The sequence below is a fragment of the Cydia pomonella genome, chromosome 2, assembly GCF_033807575.1.
Source record: "Cydia pomonella isolate Wapato2018A chromosome 2, ilCydPomo1, whole genome shotgun sequence".
Classification (NCBI taxonomy): Eukaryota; Metazoa; Arthropoda; class Insecta; order Lepidoptera; family Tortricidae; genus Cydia; species Cydia pomonella.
The window spans coordinates 29,962,948-29,980,639 of record NC_084704.1 but is presented as its reverse complement, the minus strand read 5'-3'; the positions used below and the strand labels follow the sequence as shown (position 1 = coordinate 29,980,639).

Here is a 17,692-nt window from a genome sequence, read left to right as displayed (position 1 = left end):
AGTAGAGGTCAATAACAAGCAATCTTATCGCTAAAGAGCGATCTCTTCCAGATAACTTTTGAGTAATTAAAAATGCGAAATAGAGATGTGCAATAAAAACAATGAAAACTTGAATAGTTAATAGTTTCAGAACTTTCACATTTAATTAATTCAGTTCAAAAATGCCACAATAATTCCGGTCTCTGGACTAAGTAGGTATTATAATAAATAGAAACCCTGTCTATTGATGATTGTACAGTTGCAATTTCTGACGACCTCTCTGGCCTAGGCGGGAGTGACACTAGAGACCCTGCCTACGAAGTAGATGGTCCTGATAAAGGCGAACTTATATTTATTTAATTTGAAACAGATGCTCATGGCCAAAACTTCTAATTCTAACGTTTAATTTTTAATCTTCATTGTGACAAGGCAGGTGTACTTTGATAGCATCAGTTAGTCGGGCACCAGCCAACGACCAACAGTTTAAAACTAAATTACAAATAGAAATACAATGGCTGTCCTTGTCGCTAAATATACCGGCCACTTCCGCGCAATGGGGGACGTAGACTCCTTTAGAAAGAATGCGAACTTGCCCACATCAAACATATTCCGTTTAAATGCTCTGAAATTTGACAGTGTACGACATGCAGAAACTATCCACTAACTTTTAAGTCAAACATTACGCGGAAACCCGATAAATAATTTCGTTATCACATTTTATTCGCGATCATAAAGATAAACAGGCGGCGAAAGAGTGCACTGTCAATTTTGAGGCCAAACGTTATCATAACGATGAAATTTTTGCTTGAACTAATTAGCTAAATACCTAGTAAATTAAAGCTTAAGCAATAAACAAAAGGTTTAAGACAAGGTCTCAAACAAAAACACGGCCTCAATTTAAATCAACGTCATTATAAACTGCAATCAGTGGAGCTAAAATTAGAAAATGATAGTGCAAGTGTGACCGTCACGTCCTTCCACGAAAGTTTCAAATTTGACGTAAACAATGATGAAACTCTGTCTGCATTACAATTTACATTTTACCTATACCAAGTAATATACCTACTTCTGTGGATATAATTTGTCTTGAATCTTGATGATTAGCTACTAACTAACACATGTTCACATTTGAAAAAAGATACACTTAGGTAATCAAGCCGAACACGTCAAACATTTGTCCAGACCAGTTAGTTTAGTCGTTCTGAGAGCGCTGATAAATCTTGTTGACTTTGAGGAAAGTAATAACGGATAAATGTAGGTAGGTACATGTACAGACATGTATGAGCGAGTTGCACGCGCGAATGATAAAAAAATGACACCTTTGTATGGCAAATAATAAATTATAGTTATCTCCGGTAAATGAGCGGGTCACTGCTAATGTACATGCATAGTATAGCTCTGTAACCAATATGAAGCAACCGTCCGCCGATAATTGTCACGGAAGCCCAACAGTGCTCTTATCTCATGTCAAGAATTACCGACATTTCTACAAATATGTCAACTTAGAAAAATTACCTGTTTCACGAAACAATTGTCCGCGACATATGTCACAGCTTTTCTATGAACTTGTCACCTGACGCTTGACATATGTCGAATTGTCGGCCGACATATGTCGCCGACAATTGTCAGTTTGGTGAAAAAGGGGCCTGATGGAGGTAACCACCACCACTTTTCAGCCTGGCAACATCGGGTTTCTTGAAGCCCAGGACCACCACAAGGATCAGAAGTCAAACTGCATTGCAGTCTAATAATTATGCATACGACACAGTTCTAGAGTTCCTCAAATCCTCATCTACTTCCACAACATTATTTTAGTAAGACCTCTCAGATGGTGTTGTTTCCGAGTAGATGATTATTTCGATACAAGTAGCTAAACCTGTCGTGTGTAAAAACACGTGTCGGCTATCGGGTCCCACGGGACGGGAATCACGATAAAAACGTTTCGCCATACGTATCAGCACCACGTGTAATCGGCGTGTCCTGGCGGTAGATATATATATCTATTGTAAGTACCGATAGTCGACGGACGCGGGAAGCGACTCATCTGGCCTCTAGCTTAGCTACCTACGAGTAGCTTTATGTTATGTTGGGGCCTAGTCTGTCAAACCTTCATATCACATATGTATGTTAACTGTGATTTTTTACCGAATATGAAGACCGTTTCGTCGTATGGAACAAATTAAGAGTTTTACCCCAAACCTAATGTAGTTTTAGAGAAGAATCAAAAAGAATTATCCCATGCTGTTAGTTGTATACTATGTATTCATATTTTTCATCACTTGTATAACTAGCATTTTGTTTAGTAATAGAGCATTAGTTAATTTTCAAACGAATGGACGAGTCGAGAACACGTGGCAGCCTGACAGTTTTGTCTTTAGTGACGGCACGTGACAGCCTCTGTCTTTAGTACCATACTATGGTATTAAAGACAAAAGAGACAACGTAGGAAATTAATTGCAATGTAAAATATCGATCGTCGGATGTTAATACTCGAAACCTCAATAATACCTACTACAAAACAAAACTAAACTAACTACAAAACCTAAGAGTTAACGTAAATCTCGTCTAATATGTTACTTCAATATTATATATAAACTATCAAGCAAAATGACCAATTTATCAAATACAGTAGTCAGTCATGACTGAATATTAGTCTTGAAGAAGTTCCAGGGTCACTTTAGATCAGTAATTAATTTCCAGCTTTGATTTGCTGATCACCGGAGTCAAAAACAGAGTAAAACGTTGTTAAGGAATGGCCGATATGAACAGATTATTAAAAAGAGATGGGATACGAGCACCGCGGCCGGATCGTGTTCCGTAGTGCAACAGTAGTCATCAGGTACACGCGGAACCAACGAGGAAATAGCATCGCAATCGCAACCCTGTGTGGACGAGATAGCCTACAGGTTTACTTGCTCGCCCTCGTCTGGCCTACATGACATCAGAGCGAATTCGCTTCTAATTTAATTAGACCCAGCGTAACGTAGACGTAAGTGTCGGGTATTAAAGAGAATCGCATTAGTCAATACAATAGCTTAAACCCGAGCTGTGTTGGCAACTGACTACTGTCTTCGCGAGACTTTTAAGGGTCAAACAGTCATACCGCTAACCGAATTATAAGTACAAATTTACATGCAAATCATGCAAACTACACAATACACATTCAACAATCACAGACAGAAGCAAACTACGTTGTCCTGTACACAACGGACCGCGCATCACGGCCCGACCTCATTCTTCCCGAGCCCTCCTGCCCTCACTAATTGCTTATTCTATAAATGAGCACTTATTTATCTACATGCGACGGGTCAATCACGACAGTTTGTATTGTTTAGGCGTCAATGTCAGTTCGAAATTAGTCTAATTTGATCTTGGCAGAGCTGAAGTTCGCGAGATGAGAGTGCGCGTGTGCGAACTACATTGGGCGATAATTTCGAAACAAAAACTATTGAAGGAATTTATGAATTGTTTCGAGGATGAGACACGCGGCCAAGCTCGGTTCCGCATTGCGGGGACAGTGGCGTCCTTCGCACGTTTGGGCATTAGGACAGATATAAATACACGGAGGCAACAACCTCAACGAGGAATACCGGATAGTAATATTTTTGAGCGCCAATATATTTTGGCAGATACCAGCCAAAGTTTAATGATCCCCATACTGAACTGGGCTATGGAAACTGACATGTGGTTTACGTCTGTATCGAGTTTAGCAATGTAATTTTCGATGTACCCAGCACCGTGACAAAGCAGAGCGCTGAATGATAATCGCAAGTGTTTGAATGAGGTCGGGCACGTCGGAGTGACACGCGAGGTTATATATCGGTCTGCGTCGTCGTGAAGTGTGTGTGTCATGTGTGATGGATTTCATGGGAGGAACCGAGGGCTTCAGGGGACACTGTGCACTGTCAACACTGGGCTCACAACACCGACGCCGTCGGTCACTGGGTCACAGTGCAGGGGGCGCGACGAGCGCTCCCGGGCGGCGGCGGCCCACTTGGCGGCGCGCCGACCTAAGCGGTCCTCCTATTTCTGCCCTCTGCCTTGGACTCACCTTCGGGATGCAGCCTCTGCGGGTCGAACCAAGCATCTGCAAGAGAAGGCTGCGAGTTAGCGGGTTAGTCGCGACAGAGGCAAGCGAGCGAAGCGGGCCATCGGGCACTTACGGGGGTTGAGCACAGAGCACAGGGTAGGCCCGGAGTCCGCCATGGCCGCGTTTTACGTAACGCGCGCTCTACAGTACGGCGGGTGCGGGTGACACGCGCGGCGCGCCAGACTCTCGCGTCGATACTGGCACCACTGGCGCGCCGCCGCGCCCCGCCCGCGCATGCGTCCCGCGCACCCTCGCCCTGCCCAGCACCACCACCCGCCGGTGCATGCGCTTGCATTAACAGGTGTTAGTTGCGAAATCGGTTAGTTGGGAAGCGTGCATACAATACATTTTGTAAAATCCCTCAGCTGTAGCATATATATACAGGTATGATGATGGTGACTGCATCAGATTTATCGGAGCGACCCAGGTGCTCAAAAATATCTGAACATGGAATTTAACGTCTTGATCATAGAGGCCTTGATCAGATATTTGTGAATACCTTGGCCGTTCCGACATATCTGATGGCGACTGTACATCCCTAGCATACAATAGCACCCGAAGCCATAGATAAGATGCAGCGCCTACGAGTCGAGTCGTAGGCAAATAGTCAAACGGCACTGCTGTCAAGGGTCAGCCGACTACAGATAACAGTAACACAATCGTCTAGGGTCCAGACCGATTAATTCCTAGGGCCGCAATAATGGCTAGTGCTGGCCGCTCTCCCATTGCCTGTCGCAGACAGGTCGCGAGACATCATCGCAGCGACCTTGCCCTGTTGTTGTCCACCGGTGACTCACCCGGTCTTGATGCTGCGTCATGTTATGTAGCTTTACTTAATCACTTAATGCGCGTCAACACATTACTTATCAGAGATTACCGCATAACATCGAGGCCGGTATTCATATCATCGTATTCACTGTCAGGTAACTATAACTTCATGGATTTTTCCTTTAGCTTATCGCTAGTTTATGATAAGTTAATCTTAAAGGAAATTTGTTAACCACAACGACGACGACCGGTCTGACCTAGAGGGTCACTACCCTGCCTATGAAGCCGATGGTCCTGGGTTCGAATGCCGGTAAGGGCAATTATTTGGGTGATGAGCACAGATATTATTTAAGTATTTGTATATTATATATATCGTTGTCTGAGTACCCACAATGTAAGCCTTCTTGGCTTACCGTGGGATTTAGTCAGTTTGTGTAAGAATGGGACATAATATTTATTTATTTATTTAGCGTTAAAAACGATACAAGTAGCTAAACTTTTCTAACAAATCACTTGTCGAATTGGAATCCCAACCTTGCTTGAACTTGACTGCCGAGAGAAAAGGTCAGAAGAGAGTCAAGTGCAGTAGCAATGTTATGAACATCGGCGACGTAAATTAACCATACACACGACACGTGTAACCGAGACAAGACAATGCAACCTTTGCAGGAAACACGTGCTTCGGCAAATGTACTCGTATGATGACATAACATAAGTCAATTTGTCTGGTAGCATAGTTTACACATGTTGTTTTATTTATCAGCACTTCAAATTGTTATTAATATACCTACGTATTAGCTATAATTTATTAATGGTATTTTCAAGTGAGGCAGCTAAATAAGTAGCTATCTCAAGCCTAAAAGGCATTCATGAGAAACCGAGAACCACTAACAAGGAACGGCGGCAAACGTTTGTATCCGAAGTCTAAAGGGAGGAGGTTCTCGTTTCCTCGGGGTCTATGTCTATGTTTATGTTCTCCTTTTTTACGTAGGTATGCAACTGGATTTCACGAAAACGGCTAGAACTGAAACCGCCCAATTGGGGGGGGGGATTTAAATCCACTCGGGTCAGAGGTGTAGGGTTAGAGCCGACGTAGCTTTATTTGACGTTCCTAAGCGCATTGTGTATATTGTGTACTTGCCTACTTGAATAATAAACTATTTTTATCTTTATCGTATCTACAGTTTCTTTTAAAAGCATAATATATTGACAGGTGGTCCAACTGTCATCATCATCACATACAATATAAGCATCGTGATTGTTGGATTTTCTTTCAGAGAGCACCATTTCGCGAAGTGCTGCTGAATTGCTAATGAAAACAATGAAATGACACACCTGTTTTGTGAAGTCGATTTTGTTAACACTATTTAAGTAGAAAGGCCAAGCCACATATTTTGAATAAGGTGAAAAATTTCCAAAATTAGGGCTTGTAGACGTTATGTATAGACTGTAGAGTTAGTAGCTTCGATCTACATGAGATCTGAACACTTTTTGACAATGCGAGCCATATGGTCTCGTCTTAGCAACATTTTACATGAAAATTTGGTGGGGATATACATGTATATACGATAAAATAAAATAATTTAAGAAAAAGGGAGAAATTATTGTTATATGTATATGCCTAATATTTATAACTTAAAACTTAAAAAAAATCGGAAAATTTCCTGAATTGAAAAGTACGTATCTCAAAATTTTCTAGAAAATTTCAGCGAAATTTCAAATTTAGAAACGGAAAGTTTCAATATCCACACAAAAGTATGAGAACTTTTCAAAATTTACACTTGTAAAAATTTCAGTTTTTTGTAAACTTTCCAGCGGCACATCAAACTGCATTGTATGTGGATGCGGTAGTCGGATTTAAAATAATTCTATTCAATTCATTTTAAGATTTAAAAAAACAATGTAACTAATCCGCTAAATTGTGAATAAAAAAATAGTCTAGTGATATAATAATATTATGTTTAAATAAATAATTATCTCAATCTAAAGAGCACGTATGAAAAAACTACCCGTGCGACAGTGCCAAACTCGATTGTGTATTGTGTTGTTTCAGCATCGCCCAGAACACACTAAAGTGTGTACCAAGTGCGAGTCGGACTCGCACAGGAAGGGTTCCGTACCATTATCTATAAAAAACGGTCACCCATCCAAGTACTGACCCCGCCCGACGTTGCTTAACTTCGGTGATTGGATGAGAACCTCGAAATTGGAAAGAAATATTTTTATTTCTTTTAGTATTTTTTCTTATAGCGGCAACAGAAATACATAATCTGTAGAAATTTCAACTGGCTAACTATCACGATTCATGAGATACAGCCTGGTGACAGACGGACGGACGGACTGACGGACAGCGGAGTCTCAGTAATAGGGTCCCGTTTAAGTCTTTGGGTACGGAACCCTAAAATCTGTAAACTTCAAATGAAAAACACTGATGCAATTGATAAGAGACTATGTTTTAAAGAATAACTACAATGAAAAGCTACTTTTAATTTAGATAATTATCAGTTTTTTAATTATTATTTTTTCTTGCTATGAATACAATAGGCAGCTTCTTCCTATTGCATTCAGTGGCAGCTTTTTTTCATATTTGTCTGCATCAGCCCATCTGGAGTTGTTAAATTTTTTGGCTGTTTTATCCTTCCCTTTTAAAACACTTTTGATTTGAGCCCAATAATAGTCGAGAGAACGGCACTGCAGGACGTTTGGTGCTCTTACCTACTCTGCTTTTCGTCAATAGACAACAGAGTATTACTGCAATGTTCTATCGCCAGAGTGCAGCACTAGCACCTATCTTTAAACCATAGAGTAACTTATACATACTGTGCCTTAAACTGTTTTTTTACGAGTTATACAGATATAAAATAAAACATTGATGCATCAAGGCGGTTTGTTTACAAAGGGCCTACCGGGAAACGCGTAACTCGAAATGAAGTTATCTATCGCTCGATTATGCAAGAGTGATAGGGAGGTTAGATAACGAAATTTCCATCTTCTCGTTTCTCGGTAGACCCTCAGATTGTGATGGATTGTGGTAGTGGCGCCCCCTAAGCAGAATTTCGCGTAATATTCCTTGTTACCCAATGCGATTTTTGTACGAAGGAAATTGTATGATTTTCGACTTGGCTTAGAATTAAATAATGCAAATTTTCAGTTACTTTAGCTATCCCAACCTTCGTACGAAGAACTAACTGACTTTCGTCGTAGTTTGTTGCACTTTAGCCGCATATGGGCTCCAGATTTTCCGATAAATATGTCAGGCATGCTTCGTTTCCGCAAATTCTATTAACAATCTTTCTGATGGGCCCTAGGGTCACTCTTTCTGATGGGCCCTAGGGTCACTCTTTCTGATGGGCCCTAGGGTCACATAGTATGGGACTGCCGCTTCGAGGCCTCTGTTCAAAATACAACATAGTAAATTAGTTATTTATTATGAAATGCACGAAACTTCGTGGTCATTTTAAGTGTTTCGAAATCAAGAATGTAGGATGTAGCAAATTTTCTTGCTATTTGGAAAATACCAATTTTCAGTTAATGACTATTTACCAGTGTAACGTCGCACAGCGTAAAACTAAGGTAGAAGTACTAGTGCTCGACGCTGCACTAGTACTCGACATGGGCACTTTATGTCAAAGTGACAAGGATTAAGTTCGAATACAGAAAAATCTTCGTTGTTCAAATTTGACCCATATTTCCATGAAATAAAGTGCCCATGTCGGTGACTAGTGCAGCGTCGAGCACTAGTACTTCTACCTTATATATTGGAATATATAATATAATAGTAAGACTTTCTGATGATGATGTCCTCCTAGACGTATCCGTCAACGGCGACATCCTGACAAGATTTTTCTATTAAGTCTTTCTATCGGGGTAAGAAAGCCGTAGTGATCTTGTTTAGAAAAAAAATTACAGCCGTTTAAAATTTACAGTTTTTTATAGCACGTGCAAGTGTTATTTTAAACGTCAAACTTCTATAAAATACGCGACGAAATCGCTGAAGAGGTATCTTAGTCAGACTCTATAAGACTGTATGAATGAATGAACATACACTGAAAAATATTGGTGATGCCGATGCTACAGAAATTAGAAATAATTCGAAAATTACAAAGTTTTATGATTAGCGAATCGTGGAAGAGAGCCAACTTTCCTACTAATAAAGACCATACAAAAAAAAGATCGTGAAGAAATGTATGAGGCCGTGGTAGTGGAAACGCACATACACTTCGAAGAGTCTGACCATCAACCCACCAACCAATTACATTATATTCTAGATTTATCACATAATACCAATACACAATTGTCAGACAAAACGATTACGATAAGTAGAAAACCGGCCAAGAGCATGTCGGGCCACGCTCAGTGTAGGGTTCCGTAGTTACTCTTTCGTCACAATAAGCTAAACTGGAGCTTAAAGTATAGTAAATTGTTAACCAAGGGATAAAACGGTACCTTTCACAAGAGTTAAACAAATAGGCAAATTTGCATAATCAGTACCTAATTAAAGTAAGTCTTTTACTATGGGAGCAACTTTTTGCGATAACTCAAAAACAGCTAAACTGATCATGTCCGCTATAGTTTTCATTTAATGTCTTTCTTAAGCTCTACTTCCACGATTTTTTTCATATTTTTTGGACCTATGGTTCAAAAGTTAGAGGGGAGGGGACACATTTTTTTTCTCTTTCGGAGCGATTATCTCCGAATCTATTCACGTTATCAAAAAAATGATTGTTGAAAACCCCTATTCGTTTTGAAAGAACTTTCCAACGATACCCCACACTGTAGGGTTGAAGCAAAAAAAATTCACCCCCACTTTACGTGTAGGGGAGGTACCCTCAAAAAAATTAAATTTTTATATTTTATTGTACGACTTTGTCGGCTTTATTGATTTATATATCCATGCCGAATTTCAGCTTTCTAGCACTAACGACCACGGAGCAAAGCCTCGGACAGACAGACAGACAGACAGACAGACAGACAGACAGACAGACAGACAGACAGACAGACAGACAGACAGACAGACAGACAGACAGACAGACAGACAGACAGACAGACAGACGGACGGACATGGCGAAACTATAAGGGTTCCTAGTTGACTACGGAACCCTAAAAAGCAGTAAACGAAAACTCCGAAGATTTAAGTCTAAGCAGGATTTCTGTTTGTTTTTCCTTGTTTGGAATTAATGATCGACGGTAGATAGGAATGGGCAACAAACTACTATCACTAAAATGTCATACAACGTCTTCTGACATCGGTCTTGTTTTAGAGATAATCACAATTGTTGTGAAACTTTGTTTCTGCCACAACTCATGCAAAAAACGCCTTTTTGGCTGCGATTTGACCAAAAGTACACATTATATAACCAAGTCATGTAAAATTGTTTGCTCATTTCGGCCTCAGGAATACGTGGTAAAAATCTGTCAGGTTACTCGAGCCCACGGTGTACATATAACCGATTTTAGCTAACACATTGTCATTAGAAATTTTGGTGTCCAATTTAGGCATAAAGTCAACCTACGGCGGTGCCCAGAGTGAGTCAGGCACTGTCACACACTCAGGTCAGGGGCTGTTTTACCCTCGCATGATATCTACTAACACCCGCATGATTCATACCAGTTACGATAATTAGATGCTTTGATTCGGGGAAGTTATAAATGTAGTATAATTAATGTAGATGGGGAAGTTTTCACATTTTACGATCTCATATTCCCAACCCCCTTTGTTTAACATTAAACCACGGAGTTTGTGTAAAAGTACATATTAATCTCCTGAACATAAACAAAACAAGGACGGTTGAGTTGGAAACTTAGTTCCTGGTGACAAATAATGTTTTAGAACATCGGTTAAAGCACTGGGATGACATTGCGGGACCCGAATTTGTCAAAACTGTGAATCCACAACTTTAAGAAGGCGCATGTGATGGGACATGTGGCAACGAATGCAATTCAGGATTGATCTAGTTGGGCTCGCCAGTATTCGATAAAAACATGAAGTTTAAATCACATGGGCTTACCTAACATCGGAATGGGAAGATTATTGCTTAATTTGTTACATGCCATTAAATTCAGAAAAAGTTTTATGCATCTAAAAGTACTTAACCGATCCTAACTCCCCATCTACTCCACAAAACTTGCTTGTAACTTAGTTATGTACAATAACTAGTCAAAACTGTAGGTAATATCCTCCTGTTTCACAAATCGCCCTGACTCGTAAATAATGACAAATGGAAATGACCACGTTGTGAACGGAACTCAGACCGAGGGGCATTTCTACTTCCGCATACATAATTAGGATCAATATGGTTAATAACTGTATACCACCGGCTCCCTAAGCGGAGTAGTTCCGTTCCATTCCGTCGAGACAAGTCAGGCACGGCAGACGACATAAATATAGACGTGACGTCACCGCACCTGCAGCACGCGACAAATACCCATCTGTCTGTCAAGATTTCGACCAGGCCGTGTATTCCGAATACTCATCGTGTGCATTCGAGTTCTCAGAAGTACTTTGAGTATCTGAGCTCAAACAATCGCTGCTGAGATCTTTGCCGTGTCTAATTAAAAAGCCTACTTGATTTGCATTTACTCGCTAAGAAATTGAAATTACATCCCACGCTCCAACAATAACCACATTGACTCTGTTCCCCTACAAGCAGTAACTAGTCAAAGAGACCTGGGCATAACCACATTGACTCTGTTCCCCTACAAGCAGTAACTAGTCAAAGAGACCTGGGCATCACTATTTCACATAACTTAAAATGGGACACGCATATCACCAAAATTACCAAGAGAGCAAATTCTATGCTGTATATGATCCGGAAAGCATTCCATGTAATTACTAAGGATCTATTTGTTACAATATACAAGTCATATCTCCGTCCTTTACTTGAGTATGCTTTTCAGATATGGTCCCCCTACTTTAAAAAGGACATCACTTTGCTGGAAAAAGTACAGCGAAGAGCAACTAAAATGGTTGCTTCACTGAAAGACAAGCCATATGAAGAACGGCTTCAGGAATTAGGTCTTACAACATTGGAGGACAGAAGGAAGCGAGGCGATCTTATTGAGACATACAAAGTCTTGTCTGGACACTACAATGTTCCAAATATTAAAGACCTATACATATCAAGCCAGAATGTAAGGTTAAGAGGACACTCTAAAAAACTTGTCAAACCTCCATGTGCTAGCAACCCTAGGAAACACTTCTTGCCAAATCGTGTAGTAAATGTGTGGAACTCTCTACCAGAAACTGTTGTTAGTGCACCGTCAGTGAAGTCTTTCAAAAATAGACTAGATACACATTTTAGAACATTAAAAAGTGCTAAATAAACACAAGTGCTGCGATATACACGCATCAGCTCCAAGAGCTGCTAGTGTATCAAATAAAATAATAATAATAAATAAATAAATAATAAATAATAAGTGTCGTATGCATTCAACAACACGTGTTTCGAAAGCCTATCGATCTTTGACGAAAATAACTTGAATAAATTCTTAATTTGACAAGTTGAACACAAAATGACATTTGCCCCGTTGCATAAAATTAATAGAATCTAGTCAATCAACAGAAGTAGCGCTTTAGTCTCCATCGGAGTATTCGAAGTTCTAAATAAATGAAGACGCATTTATAGAGCCATTTGGAAATAATGTAAACTGTATTTCAATGCGATAACGTCTGCTACTTTGTTTCCAAGAAAACCACAAACTTGTATAGAAAATAGCTGAGCTCACCACCATAGGAAACAATGTTACCCTTGTTATTTATTAACCTTCGGGCTTAAAATATTTACGTTAACACAAAATTATACATGAGCCAATACTAATAGCAATAATAGAAATAAATAACTAGCTAATAATAATAGGGTTACCAATAGACATAGGTACAACTCAAACTCTTTATTGAAGTCGAGTGTAAATTTAGACTCAGTCATAACAGTACTCGAACTGCAACACCGCGAATAAGTATGTACATAAATTTACATAGAATAATAGATTGGTGTGAGTCATTCTTAAGCGATAGGTACTTAGTGAACTCATGCGGGAGATGTCATCGTCTAGCTACTTATACAACTTAATGTCTTAATCAATAGGTGACGCACTTCCTTATTATAACATAAGTATATTCTTTTTAGCACTAGTTTTACGTGTATTCAGCAAGTCGCCGAGATAGCCAAGCCCAGATAGACAGCCAAGAGAAATTGACTATAGTGAGATTAGTGAGTAAAAGAACAGGAAAATCTTTGACAAGTCAAGATCAAAGAGACGATCAGCACGATCGATAATGAGTTCAGAGTTACCACTAGTCAGTGCCAGGTAATAACAATCTTCACTGATGATCATAGTCGTATCATGGCAGGACGGCTACAGACAAACATATACATAAAGCAAAGATAACGCACGCGACATCATAGCTTTTCAGATAAGTAGGTACATATTTAATATATCAGAGTAAAAAACACGAAGGTATCATTGATCATCACACTTCAACTTTATTAGATCAGTTCATGTATAAGGGTTGTTATAAAAATAAATGATGCGAAAGAAGTAAGAATTCGTGTCTCCTGCTACCTCTGCGGATTAGCCGTCATGTTTATATGTGAAAATGCTTCAATTTTTATAAGTGGCAAGTAAATAATGGTCGAAGCGACTCGCGCGGTTTATTCGCCTTATCGATTGCTGTCTATTAACTGGGACAAGAAACATCCTATACATGACGGATTACTATATGGTAAACCTTTTCAAGCGAGACACCCCATCCGAGAGCTAACACAAGATACCCGATAACACAAATGCAATAAAATAGACCTACTTTCCAAACATTTGACCTACTTAATCTTTACAAAAGGACAATATCTTTCAAATGACACGGTTGCTTAGTCACCCAGAATGTTGCCGAAATTAACTTTCTCCCCACAATGCACGCGGGCACGAAGAATGGAAACCATTGTTCGCAAAACTGTACTAAAGGGGTGACAATGTCGTCGACTCGTCGCACGCCGCAGCGGAATGCTTACATTATTGAGTCGCTTTCGAACTTAGATTCATACTTTTTATTCAGTTTCAGTGGTGAATGTAAACTGCTGCTCGTTCGTCAGTAAACGAAGTTCGAGACGGTAGGTATGCGTCGGCCGCACGATATCGATCCAGGCTTCACCGCGCGACCCCTCGCCCCGTTACAACCCGTCTAGGCTTTCCGGAAAACCCAACTACGGTGCACTGCAACTAAATAATTTGAGTGCTGTCTATCAACTTGAGCTTTTTGATCCCGGAGGAATATAACCATCATCAATATGCGTTTGCATAGTAAAAGTAATGTTCAGTTTTTAAACCCGGGTGTTGAAATATTACAAAAGTCTGAACTAGTTTTGCAAACGTCTAGAGATCACTATTCCAAGGCAATTGCCATTTAGCTGTGTGCTAACCAAAATACCACTTAGCGTCTGTTGTTTTTCCGCCGGCTAGCGACGAATAAGAAACGATTACAGCTCCTGAACATCTGAAGTTCCACCCTTTGTGTGTGCCTGCTTAACGTGAGGGGAGGGTCGCTCGCTACTGCCCACTGCGTCGCATTTTTGAAGGGCTGGAATTAGGTCAGCAGTGTTTAGAGATCTGCTGACGTATCACCGGCATATCTATATACACATATCTACAAAACTATACGACGCGCGGAATTTTTATACGCAAACGTTGCATATAATGCGAGACATAAATAGCACGACGACTTTAAAGACGCCAGTTGTAGTGGATGCGCCTTAGCGACGCCCATGGCACTTGATCAATGACAGATAATTGCAGATAATGGGGCACAGGCCTGCCAAAACCAGCCGTGTAGATAACAGAAAACAAGGAAAAGGTTATGTATTACACAAAGTCCTTCAGGGGCACAGGATATTTTTTAGCGTCGCCAAGTGGCAAACGCTCCGTCAAAACGAGTAAGCAAAACTTTTGAAATTCAAATAATGTACTGACTCGGTTATCCTTCTACGGTGCCGTCAAATTGAAAACACAACTAACATTCCAATAATCGTCAAACGCGGCTGATCATCTGTTACACTCGTGAACGCCGGAAAAAATAGCAACTCCACCCAAAACTAGAACATTTGGAAGGAAGTGAACTCGATACTCACGAGTGATGTCATCGGATCCCATTTTGATTAGATCACAACAAACACACAAAAGGTAATGGTCCTTTAATGAGTCACTAGGCACGGTGTTCGCGAGGCTGCATGGATCGCAGGTGCGGGCGACGTGAGCGCGGCGGCAGGTCGCGCGCTTGTGAGCTGCCCGCGGTTCGCGACTGCTGCTAAAAATAGCGATGGTGGCACCCGCCCATCCCGCACCACCAGACTATACCCTATCTATGGAACGCCAATGATCATGCAATATTTGTTGTTATTGCTAGCTCTATTGCTGCTGACGTAGATGCTCGTATTATTTAATAGAAGTCTGGTGGTTTTTCTTCTGTAGCAATACTATCTAAATTCGACAGAGGCGTGGTTGTGAGGCAATATAATTATGAGTTGCACGCGACATTATGAATTGGTCCGAATTGCGATTATTCGCGGGACTTTCACTTCACGTTGTTGGCTCTCTGCCGCTTTCATGAGATAAGATAGTGCTATCGTCCTCTCCCTGTTAATTGCTGATAATGGGCAAACAGCGAAATGTTTGCGATGTACATTCATCTTTTAGGATACCTAGGTATATATCTATTATCATCGTGGTATGAAAGTCACAAGATTCAATTTTTACAAAAGTTAGCTACTAAAATTAAAAAGGATTCATAATTTTGTCTCAATACGTTTCCGTCAACATTTTTCTAGATATCGCTTAAATGGTAAATAATCAACGGTTATAGCGGAGGAACAAATTTTGAACCCAATTAAATGACATTTACCTACTTGCGGGCGCAATTATTTTGTGTCTGCAAACGCTCAACTCAAACTACCCATTGTTTAATAGCCGACAGAAAGATTTAATATAATTTCGGGAGGAAATCGATAAAAATAAAAAGTGTACATATGGTAGCTGTGGTAACCATCAAATGCGTCCGTGAGTCACCACGTCCGCTTTGGGCCGTGGATAACATGCATCGATTTTTATGCCGATGCGACACGTATGCCACGGGTGGCTTTGGCACGACTACGATACGCGAGCATGGATGCAGTAACTCGAGGGTCCTTAATGCAGTACGAATAAAAATGCAACTATACACAACCTGATTACAATAACATAAAACCCACTTAGGTATTAAGTTTGTACAGCTTCCGGGGTGCTCTCATTGTTGGCGGACGTCCTTTCTTTCCGCCTGCAACGTGGGTCGTTGCGCCGTTAGTGCAGCGGTCAACGCTCTTGCCGCTCCGCCACCTCTCAGACCCCCGCAATCCCGCACCCCGCGCGCATCACAATCTTAATACCTACTTACTGAAGTCTTCGTCGTGAAAAAACTTAATGACCCATGATTCATCGCCGTCACGCGCCTACCAGTTTTTACTCAGGCTTTTTGAGACCTTGAACGGCCATTGTTGCTTAAGATCCAGCGCGTGCAGCGCCGGTTCGAGACGAAACTGGACAATGAAATCATGAGATGCAAATAGCATTCCCTTCAAAATATTAAACACGCTACTCTAACTTTGCAATCACAATCATTTCCCAGACTTGTGACTAATCTTGAGAACATAAGTCATTTTAACGAAGGGTCCTGTAAATAGCAGTGCTGACGAGAAAAAGAGAATTAATGGTTAATAAGTTCGTACAAGCCTTACCAAGTCCCATCTGGCAGAAGATGACTTCAGCTTCGATGACGTGGGCGACCGGCGTGCGGCTGGGCTCGGGCGCGGGTTTGGGCGGTTCTGGGGCCGGTTTGGGCGCCGCCACAGGCACGGGCGCTGGCGCGGGCGCGGGTGCGGGTGCGGGCGCGGGCTCGACTGGCTTTGGCGGCTCGGGCCGCGGAACCTCCACCGGCGGGGCGGGTGCTGGAGCCAGTGCCGGGGCGGGTGCTGGAGCCGGCGCCGGCGCGGGCGCGGGCGTGACTACGGGTGCGGGGCTGGGAGCCGGAGCAAGCACGGGCGTGGGGTCGGGCGCGGGCGCCGTCACGGGCGCGACCGGCGCGGGCCGGTGCAGCGGGGACTCGCCGGCCGTGTCCGCGTCCGACTCGCTGTCGGTGAACTTGTCGGCTAGCTGGTCGGCCAGCTTGTCCGCCGCGGAGGGCGCGCGCGGCGGGTCCGCGAACACGTCCCGTTCCATGTCCAGGAAGTTCTGGGTGGCGAGGCGCGCTGGCCCGTGACGCGGCGATTCGCTGTCGTCGCGACCCTCGCGGCCCAGGTGCTCAAAGTCATCCGTTGAGTCCTGCTCGCGCTTCATCGGAGGCAGGGGTGCCGCCGCCGGCATCTGGTCGCCGAACCCTCCTAGAAGATCATCGGTGCCGTCCATTCTAGTGTAGTGGTGGAAGAGTGTGATCGGAAGATGGGCGCGTCTCTAGGGCGCGGTGGAAAATCGTTAGTGCGCAGTTGAGACGGTTGCCGTGTCGTGGGGGCGCCGGGCGCCGGAGGACTGAGGCTCGCGAGTGAGCGGCTGTGTGGGGTACTGTGCGACGTCACTCTGCAAGACGAGCGGTATTACTCATCGCCGGCCCGCCAATGTGAGGAGCCCACCCTTGCCTTACTACGTGAGCGCGCTTACAAAAAATATAATGCTAATGCAATACAAACTAAAATGTATATATAATAAAGCTCCAATATTTTTTTACTACAATTTTACACGGACTATGCCAATCTTTTAGCGTTAGCGAACTCAATGCAGGAAAATGCAAAATTATCGACTTCCAGTTCCAGAGTTTCTGCTTTACCGACGGAGCTTATT

General features: G+C 42.1%; 1 protein-coding gene across 6 annotated transcripts in view; it reads right to left on the bottom strand.

The window, feature by feature from the left end:
* LOC133534880 (reticulon-3-B) overlaps positions 1 to 17,664 on the bottom strand; it is a 35,916-nt gene extending 18,252 nt beyond the window's left edge. The window contains exons 1-2 of one of the 6 annotated variants that reach the window (XM_061874184.1): positions 16,597 to 17,664; positions 4,031 to 4,066 (exon numbers count right to left, since the gene is read on the bottom strand). In XM_061874184.1, the coding sequence (XP_061730168.1) occupies positions 4,031 to 4,066; positions 16,597 to 17,263 (703 nt within the window). In that variant the 5' untranslated portion in view covers positions 17,264 to 17,664. Of the gene's footprint in view, positions 1 to 4,030; positions 4,067 to 4,142; positions 4,299 to 14,958; positions 15,112 to 16,596 lie in introns of those variants that run through there. The other 5 variants (XM_061847778.1, XM_061874186.1, XM_061874185.1 and 2 more) reach the window with 5 other exon arrangements.
* Positions 17,665 to 17,692: the final 28 nt, after the last annotated feature.